Source organism: Mesoplodon bidens, assembly GCF_964165515.1.
Source record: "Mesoplodon bidens genome assembly, chromosome: X".
In the NCBI taxonomy this organism is placed as follows: Eukaryota; Metazoa; Chordata; class Mammalia; order Artiodactyla; family Ziphiidae; genus Mesoplodon; species Mesoplodon bidens.
In genome coordinates, this window is record NC_138163.1 from 3,148,913 (window position 1) to 3,164,781 (window position 15,869).

The 15,869-nt window shown below is 41.9% G+C and overlaps 1 protein-coding gene across 3 annotated transcripts in view; it reads right to left on the reverse strand.

Moving 5' to 3' along the window:
- MTM1 (myotubularin 1) overlaps positions 1 to 15,869 on the reverse strand; it is a 98,835-nt gene that overhangs the window by 21,540 nt on the left and 61,426 nt on the right. For all 3 annotated transcript variants that reach the window (XM_081221465.1, XM_081221464.1, XM_081221466.1), the window contains exons 7-9: positions 9,329 to 9,412; positions 6,880 to 7,029; positions 1,852 to 2,040 (exon numbers count right to left, since the gene is read on the reverse strand). In XM_081221465.1, coding sequence (XP_081077591.1) covers positions 1,852 to 2,040; positions 6,880 to 7,029; positions 9,329 to 9,412 — 423 coding nt within the window. The remainder of the gene's footprint in view (positions 1 to 1,851; positions 2,041 to 6,879; positions 7,030 to 9,328; positions 9,413 to 15,869) is intronic.

Genomic DNA, 15,869 nt, shown 5'->3' on the forward strand with positions numbered 1-15,869 from the left:
GTTTTTTTGTTTAATTTAAAATGGTGCAATGTTGCTTGTTACATACGGGGCTGTAAATTTCTAAATATCCACAAGGGCAGAACAATTAGGTCCAAAGAGGAGAGAATTCAGAAGGGTAAAAATCAATTAGTCAAGCATAGACTGAGTTCCCAAAAGTTCAAATTCCACATCTCTGATTAGTTTTGAAGTTTTCTTTTCAGTTCTCTTCAACAAAAAAGAACAACCCATGTTACCTAGTGCAACCACGTACACAGCCTGTTGCTATGGATACAGATGACTAGGAAGACACAGCCGAGGGAGGAGGGGAACCTGAGTGTGTTTTTTTAGAGAATGATGCACAGATCTTTCAAGCCTAGGTTTTTTTCCTTAATTTTTTCCTTCCCTTCATTCCTAAATGGACTAGAAACACAGGCATATTTCCTGAGTGTTAAAAAGGCATTCAAGAATTCTACTGCTACAACAATGAGCTTTAGAGTTAATACAATAAAGTTATTCATTTTATATATTTTATATATTTTAAAATATCCTTTCTAAATACCCCGTTTTAATGTTATATGATATCTGTTTCAGGTTAAATGTATACACGGAAATACTTCATTTTATACATGTATTCAACTCTGAATTATACCTGAAGGATAGCAGGAACAGAAATATAAAGGTAAGGATAATACAACAAGATATTCATATTTAGACTTAATTTTCTAAATGTTGTGCTATATTTCCTAACCTATTTATCGATTTCACTACCTGATTGCTTGACAAATAATTTCAATATCATTTTTGTTATGTAAAACAAAACCAACTGCAGTAACAAATACCGGGTCCAAGAGTAAATGTGTAAGGTGCACAATCTGTGTGCAAATAATTATGAGTGGAGCCCCACACACACGCCTGTGTAGACAGACATCACAGGGTCCATTTAGGAAGCTACTGAATCTATCTGAGCTGCTTGAGGACTTGTTTTGCTTTCAGGTTCTTGTCTTGTGCTCTGAATAATTGAAGATGCCAGATAAATGACCTTGGGATAAGAAAAATATTCAAGATGATGAAATTTAAGCCTACATCTGACAAGAAGCCATACATCTGAAAGGTGGAATGGGGCAGGCCCACTGTGAATACTTATAAGTGACAGCTGGCAATGGGAGAAGGAAAGGAAAAAAAAAAACAAAACAAAAAGGTGAAACTGAATGTCAAAGATATTTCTGAATCTTGGGCCCTGTAGTGCAGGGGCAAACAGCCTTCCACCTTGAGCATCTGCTGAGGAGTCCTGCAGGCAACACTGCCTTGTCATTCAACTTTAGGGGCAGTCTGCATGCTCTACTTAAGAAGGCCAAGAAGACCCTTGAGACAGATTTCTTTGAAAATATTACCATTATGTGTGTAACTGTAAAATTCACATACATGGATCTACTCATTTCTTGGATTGTCTCATATAAATGAGAACACACATTTCTGAGTATAGTGAAGAGAATGCTTAGATAAAGCTACAAATTTAGGATTTTAACAATTACAGCTTCCCATAATCCTCACAGTTGCCTCACTAGTGTATACACTGAGAATGACTGTCAACAGCCTAAAGGGCTCCAAAGAGATTCTAACTCTTTCCCAAGTTCACTACAGCTCTAGACTTCTAGTTTACCTAAAGCTTATTTTCATTTGGCTTTAATGTATTCAACTTTTAAGATACGTTTTGTGATTAAAACTATTTTCTACCTTCAGTGAACTCATTTTCCTCTTTAAGCGAAGTTTAATTTAAACCCACATGTTGAGAGGCCATGGCAACAACCTTCATGTAAAACACTGCACACTGTACGTAAGGCAAGTTTCTACCATGCCATTAAATATACTTACCTTGTTGGCCACTGCATTTACATTGGGTCTAGCATCATAGATTGTGAGTTTGTTAATTTGTCTATTCGTCTCCCTGATGACGTCGAGATACTTCTCATCATCTTTATTTCGTTTACCACTCATACCAACAAGAGGCTGACTACAACGCACGATGACCGTCTTGTTTTCTGGATGAATCCATGACAGCACCTACGGTTGGTTCAGAAATTTTAAGCTATCGAGAAAGAACCAAATGTCAAAACAATTAAAACTATTAAAAAAAAGAGAGCACTAACAATCATGATGAAGCGAATCTCATTTTGCTGAAACGGGATGCTTGTTCACCTGCCATTTCCATGTGTGCCCAGAAACACACATTTAACGATGATGACTATTCAGGGCCAATGACAATAACCAATTGCTTTACTAGTCTTTTCTTAATTCGCACCGCATCTAAAAACATTAAATGCTTACCTAAAAATAGTTATATCACTTAAGGGAAACAGAAAGCTTCAGACATTTTATTTCAGTCCTGTAGCCTGCACTGGATTTGTCATCACCCAGAAACAGCTCTAGCACAAGGTGAGAGGTAAAGAAAACCACCCCTGGTACCTCACACCTGCAGGTCATTTTCCCAACAGTCTCAACTCTAGAATCTAACACAGGGGCTTGAAAACCCAAAGGAAGCAAACAGGATCTCAGGACAGCCAAAGAGCTGCCAGAGTCTCCACAATGAAGCTTGGACACCCGCCTCCTGGGAGAGCTCTGAGCCTTTACTCAGAATCAACCTTCTCCAATTTTACACACAAGCCCAGCACACTTGCTACCTGGTCTCTCAGTTCACAGCACCTGAGAAACAAGACCTGTAAAAGGAAGCTTAAAATGTAATACAGCAAAAGCTACAGAACTGTCCACTTTCAATGAATGAATGGTTTCACAGATGAATTCTATCTCAATAAAGCTGTTAGAAGAGAAAAATAAAATAAAATTAACAGAAGCTGGAAGGTAAGTGTGGTGGCTGAGTTCACAGCCTCTGTAGCGTCCTTTCCCTCTTTCATCAAATGCAGAGCCACGTGACAGCATGACGCTGCTGGGACGATGAATGGAGAACGCATGTACCCAGCACAGTGTACGAAAACCCATGAAAAGCAGACACAACCCCAGAAGCACAAGTGTTCGAGCTCACTTAATACAAGGCCAAGTACGCTGTCATCTTTGAAGTCACCTCCCCACTATGGCAAATGACGAGCACTGATGTTCATAAAAATCACTGTGTATAATAACGACAACACGTCAGTGAGCAAAGATTATATGATAATACGAATGAATACTCATTCAGTTGAGTCTCTGTGCCTGCCAGGGCCCAGTCAAAACACCACTGTGGCCCCCAACTAAGACTCCAAAGGCTCAGGACTGGGAGGCCTGGGCACAAGCACTGGCCTCCCTCAACCTCCATTTTCTAACCTACAACGTGGAGGTGAGACCTGCCCTGCCTACCTCCTATGGCTTTGCCTCCAAGAGGGAAAAGACGTGAGATCGCTTTTAAGTATCTATGTATTTTTAATTTTTTTCAGGTTTATTGACATATACTTGACCTATAACACTATGTAAATTTAAGGTCTACAACATGTTGATTTGATACAAGATCACTCTTTTTTTAAATTTTATTTATTTATTTATTTATTTATTTATGGCTGCATTGGGTCTTCGTTGCTGCACGCAGGCTTTCTCTAGTTGTGGCGAGCAGGGGCTACTCTTCGTTGCAGTGCACAGGCTTCTCACTGCGGTGGTTTCTCTCGTTGCAGAGCACAGGCTCTGGGCATGTGGGCTTCAGCAGTTGAGGTGTGCGGGCTTCAGTAGTTGTGGCACACGGGCTCAGTAGTTGTGGCTTGCAGGCTCTAGAGCGCTGGCTCAGTAGTTGTGGCACACAGGCTTAGTTGCTCCGCGGCATGTGGGATCTTCCCGGACCAGGGATCAAACCTGTGTCCCCTGCATTGGCAGGCAGATTCTTAACCACTGCGCCACCAGGGAAGTCCCCACTCTTTTTTTGGAGGGCTGCACTGGGCAGCTTGTGGGATCTTAGCTCCCCAACACAGGGCTGGAACCTGGGCCCTCGGCAGTGAAAGCGTGGAGTCATAACCACTTGACCACCAGGGAATTCCCAATATGAGATCACTTTTAAAAGAGCAAATCGCTGCACATACAAGATAGTTATTATTTGATAAAGACCCTCATCAAATTTTAAATTTAAATCAGGTCATATGCAAGAAACTGCCCTGTTCCCCCCGTGCCCTCCATTCTCTGCTTGGGAGATTTAAGACTGGAATCACCAGGCCATGTTACGAAATGCTATTCTTTTTTTTTTTTTTTTTTTTTTTTTTTTTCTTTTTGCGGTATGCGGGCCTCTCACTGTTGTGGCCTCTCCCGTTGCGGAGCACAGGCTCCGGATGCGCAGGCCCAGTGGCCATGGCTCACGGGCCCAGCCGCTCCGCGGCATATGGGATCCTCCCAGACCGGGGCACGAACCCGTATCCCCTGCATCGGCAGGCGGACTCTCAACCACTGCGCCACCAGGGAGGCCCCGAAATGCTATTCTTACGAGTTGTTTCACCTCTTACCTGCTTTTTCTTTTGGGATCTCAACTACCTTTATAAAAAGGATGCTTGCCATATAGCTGACCAGGTACAAGTAATGCAAATTTCACATCAACTACCGTGAGTGCTTTTAAAGTTTATGCTACTATATTAGGCTATTCTTTTTGAAGTTAATATGTAGAAGCCATAAATAATTAAGGATGTACACAAATATTTAGCCACCAAAAGATGTTTATCACAGCACTGTTTATAATAGGAATAGAAAACTGGTTGACAGTTTTCTGTCAATCTACACAGTACATCTACACACCGGCACGTGAACACAGTCATCGGTGTAGAAAAAGCAGATTGAGACATAAACCACAGAATAATTTCCTTTTTTTCAAATAAAAATATGTATGCATAGAAGGAAGTCTGGAAGCACATAACTGGTTCTCACTAGGTGGCAGTCTCCTTTAGCCTTACCAGTATTTTTGTAAATGTCTAAAATAAATATGTATTACTTATATGTTAAAGAATTTGATAACATTAAGACCAACCTGTTTGAGAACAAAGGAGTATGTATCCATTAATGGGAACACTAATGCATGTGGATTATTTTGTTATTCAGTGATATTTTATAATACTCTGCATCTTATTTATGGACAACATAACAAGACTGCTTTCTCATCAATGCTTTTTGTATCTTTTTTTTTTTTTTTTTTTTTTTTTTGTGGTACGCGGGCCTCTCACTGTTGTGGCCTCTCCCGCTGCGGAGCACAGGCTCCAGACAGGCAGGCTCAGCGGCCATGGCTCACGGGCCCAGCCGCTCCGCGGCATGTGGGATCTTCCCGGACCGGGGCACGAACCCGTGTCCCCTGCATCGGCAGGCAGACTCTCAACCACTGCGCCACCAGGGAAGCCCATGCTTTTTGTATCTTTATATGTTGTTTTTTTTTAAAAAGAACTGAATATAAAATATTAATGATTTCATATCAAAAGCAAATACATTTCCTGGGTTATAGTCAAGAGTCAGGTGGTTAGAAGGTATATCAGAAAGAATAAGTACATTATCTATTATTAGATATTATTAAGCATGGTAATCTATAAAGATAGAGAGGTGATGGAGAGCTTAGCCTTAGTTTTTTTTAGGAAAAATAAATGCAAATTGGCCATCACAAAGTAAGAAGGATGAATAAAATGGCTAAATAAAAAGCTAAGCATTCTATTTGCTCTACAGTGGGCTCCCATTCACTCAGAACAGGGGGAACAACTGGATCAAGATGGCAGCCTGAGCACAGTGGACTGGGTTCAGTTGTTACATTTCCTCTCCTACCCCCAATCCCGTGAAATTCACACACACACACACACATGCGTGCACACACACACAGCAGATGTTCAATAAATATTAATAGAATGAAGGAGTGAACAAAATCAATTCACACTATCCTAGCCCAGTTCTCCTGTGGGTGAGGCATGGATTAGCAAGACAGCTAGCCAGGGCAGGGGTGGAGCACAAGAGGAGCGAAATGGTAATTCTGGCTTCATCAGCACAGTGTTCTAGCAAAATAAGCCAAAGAACATACTTTCAAGTATAATATATATCATGAAGATATGAACGGACACTCATGCTTAGTGAAGCAAGTGCATTAAAAACGTTACAATTCATATTATGTTGATAGCATAACAAAAGTTTCACACAACTATCCTTTTAGGGACAAAAATGTCTAGACTTGGAAGTTAAAGGCAACGTGACATTAAATCTTAATTTTTCAACCCTTGTTTTTCAAAATCAAACCAAAACAAAATAAGACAATGTACTTATTATGACATGCCCTGGAAATTAACAGAGGGGAAAAAATCTCTAAATTTTTAGCCAACAAGATTTATGGACACAGAGTAGACAGGGTGACTCGTACATAAATATTTAAGAACCAAAGACTAATTTATGAACTAGGTCCAGTGATACCGTAAGTATAGTTTGGGATAGTTTGCACCTGACCCCAGGTTGCTAATGGTATGAAGGCAGCTTACAAACATGATGAGGATAGACGAATCCTAATAAAGGTGGTACGTAAAAGCCTATACTCATAGGCTCCATAACATAGGCTAGTGCATGGTTTCCAGCATAACTCAACCGACATTACCCAGAGCCTAACGCCCGTCAGTTATTGGGCTACAAAGACACAAGCCACAGAGACCTTGTCCTTCCTTCTTCCTTTCCACCTGCTGTTACCTGTACCCTCTCCTGTATAAGAATTACTTGAGTTCATTCTCGGTCCTTGATTGCGAGCTCCTGGAAGGCAGGTGACGTCTTACTTCTTGCCCCATTTGGCCTGCTGCTTTGCACTCAGAGGACACTTGATAATTATTTGTGTGACTGAAATTCCAAAAGACTGTTTCTCTGAATTGCTTGACTACTGTTCTCATGGAAGAAAAGGCACTCCTTACAGAAAACATTAATTGCAGTACTCACTGGAATTCGATTTCGGGATCTAAAAGTTGCAACTCTCCTGAGATCATCATCTGAGGCACGATATGGAACCACCAAGAGAGCCGGGTAAGTGTCGCACAGTTCATAGCACTTATTAATAAAAGTGATTCTCCAATGGTGATTGGGCAAGCCCTGCAGGAAAAAAGGAAGTCCACGTCAGCACTGATGATTTCATCTCTGGATCCGGCCTTGGATGGGTCTCCTTTCTTCTTTCGAGCAGAATGTGCATGTGCCTCTGACAGCGGGGTAGTAACGGTGTACTGGTTTATAGTAAGGGAGCCAGATCGATAATGCAGACAATGTAAGAACACAAGACAAAACACTGGCGGGTTCCAGAATTCTAAACTATCGTTGGTAAATACAAATTCTCTTGAACTTGAGATCTTCCTTGATTTCATGTCAAACTTTTCTCTACTACTTGTACAATAAAGAGAAACCCAAGTTCCTCCCCGACCCGTGCAAACCACCCCACGCCCTAAAGAAAAGTACACAGTGTAATCTTCATCTGTGTCTGATTGAGGGTAAAAAAGAAATCAGGCAAATTCCACTCCCCACTCAAAACAGAGGGAATGCTTCAACCTGCTCCAAAGTAGAAAGAGGCTGAGCTTATGAAGAAATTCACAGAAGGGAGGTAAGGAAAAACCCTCTGGGGAGGCTCATTTTGCCACCTCCTAAGAGTTTCTTCAATCAAGTGGTTTGGGATGGGTGATCGCTCTATGGGCTGTGTGAGAAATACACTCATCTGCATTCTAAGCAGATTGCTAGTGTGACACGGAAGACACCTCCCATCCTATTGCCTACCCACAAAATTGTAGCTACTGTGGACAAGGTCCAGAGGTGGTGGAATAACTCTCTCCCCACGCTCACAAACACACAAGTACACACACAAAAGTGAGCTGTGTGGGTGCTTGCTCTGGGGACGCAAATTGTATCTTGTCTTTAGGTCTGGTCCTATAGAGCTCAGACCAGACAGATGAGTCTGATGTCGAGTCCAATTAGAGAGTTACAAGTCCCATCAGAAAGGTATAAGAAAAACAGATGGAATATAATGGCATTCTAGAACTAAATACCTTCAAGAGTTCATATATGCATACAAGCTTAAAAACAGGAACTGTTTTGTTTGAAGCTAGAAGCCCTAAAAACTAAGTCTTAATATTGTCAATAACACTCAAAAACTAAGGTGCAAATATTTTAATACGTAACACTACAGAGGTCTCCAAAACATGCAATATGTTTTAATGGTCCCTCTTCTGCCTCCAGAACTGACCTAGAATAGAGGTTATTAAAATGAGAGGTACACACAGCCTTCGAAAACTCAACAAACTAAAGCTGAGTTCTGGAAGCAACAGGACATACTACTGCATACATGTGCTCTAGAGATAAATTCCCACACCCGCATCCCTGAGCATTCAATCTTCTTATGAACAGAGGCAAACCAGTGATCAAGACTAAACGGGTCACCACAGAGCACTGAGTAGAGTTCCCTGTGCTACAGCTGATTTACTTTGCTGTACAACAGAAACTAACACAACATTGTAAAATAACTATACTCCAATAAAAATTAATTTAAAAAAAAAGACTGAAGCAGGAAGTCAACCCAGGTGCCCGGTAGTGGAAGTGGTGGCTAGAAGGTTCTTCTCAAGTCTAGGGTTCTGCGATTTTACTTTACATTCACTGGGCTTGATTTGATTCTCAAACCTCATTCAACAAAACTTCCCAATTACTTTATGAGCTTTGTAGAATGAGAATTGTAAAAAAACCTCATCACAAAACTCCTAACTGTCCTATGATTTGGTTACAGCAGAGGTCAAAGTGTAGCTCTTATTCCATAACAGGCATGGGAATCTTCTTTAAAATGCAGAGACCTTTGCCCCAAACAGCAACAATACACGAAGCCTCCCGCTTTATTATTGCAAATAAACATGCATGTGGGTGAAGTTTACTAAGACAGCAGTAAAGGCAATTCTCATACACATTCATCAAAGCATTCTTGGAAAAGTCATTACAGGAAAACAGTTCTAATTCATTTGAATCTTTAAACTGAAATGAATATAACAGAAATCGAACCGCCAGTAATAGTTAAGCTCCCCAATACATACATACATCATGACATCAACTCCTGAGTAGTAAGGTACAGAAGTCTGGCTTCTCTAGACTATGAGTATTTGATTCATTTCATGGACAACATATAATGGACGTTCTTCGCATAGCGGAAGGAAAGAGGACTTAGCCATGCAGCCTTCAATGCAGCTTGAACACGGCCCTGGGATGAGCCTGTAGGTTCCACAGTACTAGAATGAGCCACATTATACCACTGCCAGGAAAAATTTATTTAGCAGGGGTGTTACTGATACTCAAAGAGCATGACTGCTGGCATATCATCACCAGGCAGGTTTGAGATTCCCCACATCTACAGTATCTACTGACTCACCTGCCTTCTGTATTCTTCAACTGGATTATAAACCATCCATCCATCCACGTCAAACTTTTCTTCATTTAAAAATGCAAATATTGGCTAGAAAAGGCAAAAAAAAAAAGGAAAGAATTTCAAGTTCAGTGTTAAGGAACTAATACTCTATTAATACTACATCCTTTGATTTTTTTTTAACCAGATTTGCCTACCATGAAATCACAACCCCAACTGAGACTTTTAAGCAAGAAATAACAGTGATAAATCTAGACTAGATTTACGCTACCTTCTATCTTGATTAACAATTGTATACTTTTGAGACTGCAATTTTCTATGGCTACAAACATCTCTTTTGGTGTTTTTTTTTCAATGCTGTTGCACAGAACTCAGATTTCCAGACCCAAAAATGCCTATCAGTTTTAAGCAGTATTAGCAATCGACGGGTAAAAGACACTAAAATATAAAAGAAAAAGAAAATTCAGCAATGATTATTAAATAGTGCAACTGTCTCAAAAGGGACCAGTGGTGTGTTAATCTATTAAGAAAGTGACAGAACGTTAAGAAAATTCTTAATTAACTGTTTTCTGTGAATTCGGAATCAATGCCCTGATCTCTGAAACAACAGGCCTCAGGCCTCTCACCCCTTCTCTATGCTCACTCTCAAGGGGATACTGATGAATTTCATGGCTTTGAATACCATCCACACCCTGGCGACTCCTAAATATCTATCGCCCTCCAGCCCCACTGTGATCTGCAGACTTGGCCACCACAGCCGGGGGACTGCGACGTTCACAACTCCTCCCAGTCTCCCCATTTCAGCAGATGACAGCGCCATCCTTCACACTGATTGAACCAAAACCTTGGCATTATGCTCATCACCTCACTGCTACCACCCTGGTGTAAGGCTCTGCCATCTCCACTTGGATTATAATAACACCTGCTAACTGGTCCTCTGCTTTCATCTTTACCTCTAAAGTCAGAGTAACTGTGTCACAACCTAAGTCAGGTCAAATCCTTCCCTTGTCCCAAATCCTCCTGTGGCTTTCCATCTCACTTTGGGTAAAAGTGGAAGTACTTGCCACCTGGCTATGTCCCCCACCACATCTCTGCTCTTCCTCTTGCTCAATCCACTCCAGCCACACTTTCAGTGCCACTCCCGGAAAGCAACAAGCGCGCACCAATCTCAGGGCCTTTGCACCTGCTGTTCCACTTGTCTGGAATCCTTTGCCCTCATGGTTTCCTCCCTTACTTCTTTCACATCTCTGCTCAAATGTAACCTTAATCAGTGAGCCTTTCTCTGACACATGTTCCCCCACAACAGGACCACCCATTCTCCTTCCCATTTTATTTCCATCACTTATGACCATTTGACCTATATTCACTTATTTGTTACTGCTGGACCCCTACCGTCCTCCCTCCTAGACCATGGGCTCCAGGAAGGCAGACACTTGCTTTTTTCCCACCCTGGATCCCCAGTAACCGGAACGGTGTCTCACCTGTGTAGGTGGAATACATATTTGTTGACCGAATGAGGACGGGAAGCCTTATACAGCCCCCGCTAAAGCGCTTTCTCTGGAGGCACTTTTCCTCTAAGTATCTTCCTTCCACCCATTTTCCTGTTATCAGCCTGTGGCCTCCAATGCTAGTGTTCCCCCAACCCCAGCATTACAGAGAATTTCTGGTAAAGCATCAGTTAGCGGCAACGGTTTTCTGTACTTAAGTGGCAAGAGGTTTAAGGTGAAAACTGACCAAGATCATGCTCTCCGGACTGTCTTCTTGAACTTTCCAAAGCATGTGGCACCATCAGCAGGTCTCAACTCTGGCAGCACTAGGCCCAAGTGCTCTGTATTCTGTGACTGCACATTAGCAATGACGCTGACCTAGCTTTGCAATTGAGGCTTTAGGCTGACAGTGAATCCACAGGAATACTTATTTATTCAGTACTCCCGGGGAAAACAAGTGATTTCTGTTAACTGAAGTTCAACTCAGAGACAGAGGGACTTCTGGTGCAAAGAGCACTAAAATGTATAGCATGCTTCTTTATCCATACACGGAATCTATAGAACATGTCCAAGCATCCTCCTGGTGACATCTGAGCCCGGGACACTGCCCTGGTCAGTACCTGGCCCAGGTAAATACTCAATACTGCTGAACCTCGTGCTGGTGACATACTTGTAGATGACATAAGGCTGTACTGTCACTCACTTTAGAAGAAAACCTAGGATCTGCTTTCTTGAAATAAGTTCCTGATCTCAACGTGAGTCTTGTTCATTTTTCAGTTTTTAGCTATTTGCATCTTTCCCATGAAACTCAAGCAAATATGGTGTCCTTTTAAGAAGAAGGAATAAAATTGTTCACTGAGAGGCCAAATAATGCTTTGTCTCCAGAAAAACCATCATGTGTATTAATGCCCAGAGTGTGCTCCGACTTGCCAGCAGCATTTTCAATAACTTTCTATTTCTCAATCACTAATAAAGCAACTCCTTCTTTGCTTCAAATATCTATCCTCTTGCGTCTTACATTAAAATTACAAGTGTAATCTAAGTATACAAAACTGTTATCATCAGAAGATAAAGTTCTATAGCCCAAACCAAAATTATCCCCATAATTTCTTTAATGTTTGAAAATAAGTCATATAAAAGAATTGTCATTAATATGGGAATGATGGTGTCCTCAAGGTAGCGACCTACCAGGTGGCCTTTCTCATGAAATCAGTCTGCAGTAACACTGAGTGACGTCCAGATATATAGGATGAATGCATGACTGGCATCCTTTACCCGGAAAAAGCGCCTATGGGAACTCTATGACGGACAGAGCTTCCAGGAGACTCTTTTTTTTTTTTTTTTTTTTTTTTTGCGGTACGCGGGCCTCTCACTGTTGTGGCCTCTCCTGTTGTGGAGCACAGGCTCCGGACACGCGGGCTCAGTGGCCATGGCTCACAGGGCCAGCCACTCTGCGGCATGTGGGATCTTCCCGGACTGGGGCATGAACCCGTGTCCCCGGCATTGGCAGGCGGACTTTCAACCACTGTGCCACCAAGGAAGCCCACCAGGAGACTCTTGATGCTAAGAGCCAGACTTGGACCACAAATATTTCAGGCAACTTTATGAATCAAATAACAGTCAGATATTTCTTGCCATGAAATACATATCAACACATCTAACACTGAACTGGAGCTTAAGGTGGAAAAGACCAGGTGCTCAAACCAATATTTTAATCATCCAAATAAATCAGCTTACAATCACAAGAAAATATTTTTTTTAAAAAAGCATTACTTGTTAGTTTTTAAAGGAAAACACAATGTAAACACTAAGTTGTCATTAACTCCTTGGCTCTACTGAAGCAAGCGTTCTACAAGAACCAACACTGACAGTTTCTAAAGTTGAATGTACAGGGCTTACTTCTCAGATATTTCAATTTTTACCTTATTTCCCTTAAAGATTCAGATAAGAGAACAAAGCAAGACTTTTAAAACACAAGCTCTCAATAGACTAACATAAAGGTGGATTATTACAAAAAACTTAAAACTACTAAGCATTAAAGCAAGGACAACAGAACCCATTCATCTGTACCTCATTATTAAAAAGTACAAAATTCCCTACAAGTGGTTACTTGTTACAAGGCTAATTACAGCTCTTGCCTGGAAATTGTTAAAACCTAAAGTTAGCAGGTTATGTGTCTTGAGGTTTTTAGCTGTCCTTTATTTTCTTATAGACTCGCAGTTTTTAAGGCTTTGAGTTTTTTAGAACTTGATCCGCGGGTTGACATTTTCCAGTTGTTCCTAACCACACCCCTGGGTCCGCAGGGACCCTGGTTGGGAAACACAAGTCCCACAGAGGGAACTGCTTCTAGAGACGCTCCCTCCTGAGGGCACGCAGGGAGTCAGGTTCGCCAAGTGGGTGATGACGTGCCCTCGGTGACCCCGTCCCCGCACCCATTTTGCTTCACGGCCTGTGCAGAACACCAGAAGGATTCAGTCCCAGCTCAGCAAAGCCTCGGGGCAGAGGATGGTTTGCCGAAGGTCAGTGTTCAGCGTGCACTTCCAGAAGCCCTCCTGGCTTTCTCCTCGGGCCTGGGCCCTGCCTCGCCTCTGCCTCGGGACCCTGGGGTGGGGGGCACTTCCCCAACGTGCCAGGCACTGCCTGTGCCCCGGCTCGCCCCGCTGAACCAGAACCTCCAGGGGGTGATGCCCTGATCCTCAAGGGCCATGGGATACTCCAGAACGCATGGGAATCTTGCCTGAGGGTTCTGTGTGGCCAAGCTTTGGGGGGCTGCTTTACTTTTTTTAAGTGATTTTGCAATAATTATAGATATATGAGAAGTTGCAGAGAAAGGTACAGGGAAGGCCCTTCACCCAGCCTCCCCAGTGTGAGCATCTTGCATAACCGGAGCCGAGCATCAAAGCTAGGAAACCGACATCAGAAAACAGACACACTCAAGTGCTCACCCCTGGCTTCAAGTGAGCAGGTCTTCCTTTATTTGGCTCTGTATGAATATTTGGGCATTTCACCAATTCAGATTCCTACTAGTCAAGAGATACCATGCATGGAGCACATGGAGACTTGAGAGGAAAAAAAAAAAAGCAATCCTGTGCATTTTTTCCTGGATTAAAAATAGCACAATGTAACATTTGAAAAATGTTAAAGGACAAAGTTGAGATGAAAATCTCCAATTTCACACTAGGGATAAAAACAGCTCTGACAAAGAGAATGTAACTTGTCTTTTTAATTTAGCTACATTTATCACTGTTATGTCTTGTGGGAGCAAACATCTGAAATGACAGCAGATTTTGGCTTTCACTTAATTAGCCCTTATTTTTAAATGGCACTTATATAAAGATGCACTGACTTGCTTTAAACATCTAGATTGGATTTATTCTTACTGAGTAGAATCTATAAATAATGAGTGATTCATGAGTTTCCTTCTCTGAGGAGGGAGAACTGTCTGTCACCGAATTAGGATTCCCTGATCTCACGACCGCCCCTCATGGACAGCCTCTTCTCCCAAAGGCTTGTCAACAATGTCGTGTCTCAGAAGTGGATGTTTGAGAGTTAGATTTATAAAAACTAAAGATCATTCAATAGGGAGACAGTTACAGAAGAAGACAATTTTTACAGTATTGAGGAAAATAAATTGATAAGCTATGTAGATGCAATAGTGCTTTCAAATGATGCTGCCACCCCACAAAGGCATGGGCATCAGTGGACACGATTTACTACATCTCTGAAGACCTAGCCTTAAAAATTCAGGAAACTGGTCACTAACTCTCTCCTGGTAGAATTTTGGAATGTTTGAACAGGAATCTAAGGGAGCATTTTTTTCGAATTTGATTCCTGAAATTCGCCTTTTTCAAAGCTTCCAGCTACCACCGAAGGAAACAGCAATGTAAAATTATCTCATGTTCATCTTTTGGATTACACTTAAGAAATAAGACCCCTTCATCTAAGAAAAATAATTCTTTCATTCAGGTTAGGAGAAAAAGTCTAAAATTTTAAGGAAGAACCATAGGAGGTGCTGAAACTTGGCAGAGTTTATAATTGTAAGTAACAGCTTCATGCTAGATAGGGATTTCAGCCTCTTTTCACATGACTTGACATAGTTAATTCATACAACTGCATCAAAAGTAATTTCATCCAAAAATCTGACACAAGTCTCATAGGTCAAAAAGCAACTTGCTTGTCCTATTTCCACCACTTCCCCTGGAGAAAATGGCTTTAATATTCTTGAGTCAACCTTACCTTCATATATAAATGTACATATTCATCTTTTCAGGAAAGGACTACAAAAGGACATTTGAAATGTCATTTGAAAGCATTTTAGAAAAAGGACATTCTTCACTACTTGGCCACAATCATAATCATTTAAGGCTGACATTTCTCAGGGTTCATCCACTGCACCCCGATTCTTACTGTAATTCTCTCTCCTGGCAATTTTGCTCGCATCGATGAAAATTCCAATGATCACAGCCGGTCTCCCAAATAAACCTCTCCCCAGGCCAGAGCTCCAGGCCTTCATAGCCACCGGCCCCCCAGATACCCATACCTGGTTGTCCCACAGACACCTGCAACTCAGCATAGCCAAAATGCAACTTGCCCTCTCTGCCTCACTCCCCTCCTATGTTCCCCATCTTGACCACTGGTCCCACCATCGACCTATTTATCCAGGCTCGGTTCTTCCCTCTTTATCATCCCATCCCCCCTCATAACTATAACCAGTCAATCAACAAATTCTACTGATCTTATCTTCTAGGAACATGCTCAAATCCATTCTCTCCTGTCCCTGTCCACTGCCCCATTTCAGGGACTCATGATCATACACCAAGGCAACTAACAAACATCCCCAGAAATGGACTACTGCCCCTCTCTATCTACTCTGCATGCTGCAGCCCAAGGAATCTTTTTGAAACAGAAATCTAATCATGTCACTTTCCTGCATAAACCCCTTTAAGGGCTCCCCTCACCTTCAAATAAAAAACGAAACTTCTTGGTGGGGCACATTAGGCTCTGCAGGCTTTGGCCCCGCCTTGCCCTCCAGTGCCATCTCTCACGGCCACCCTCACACG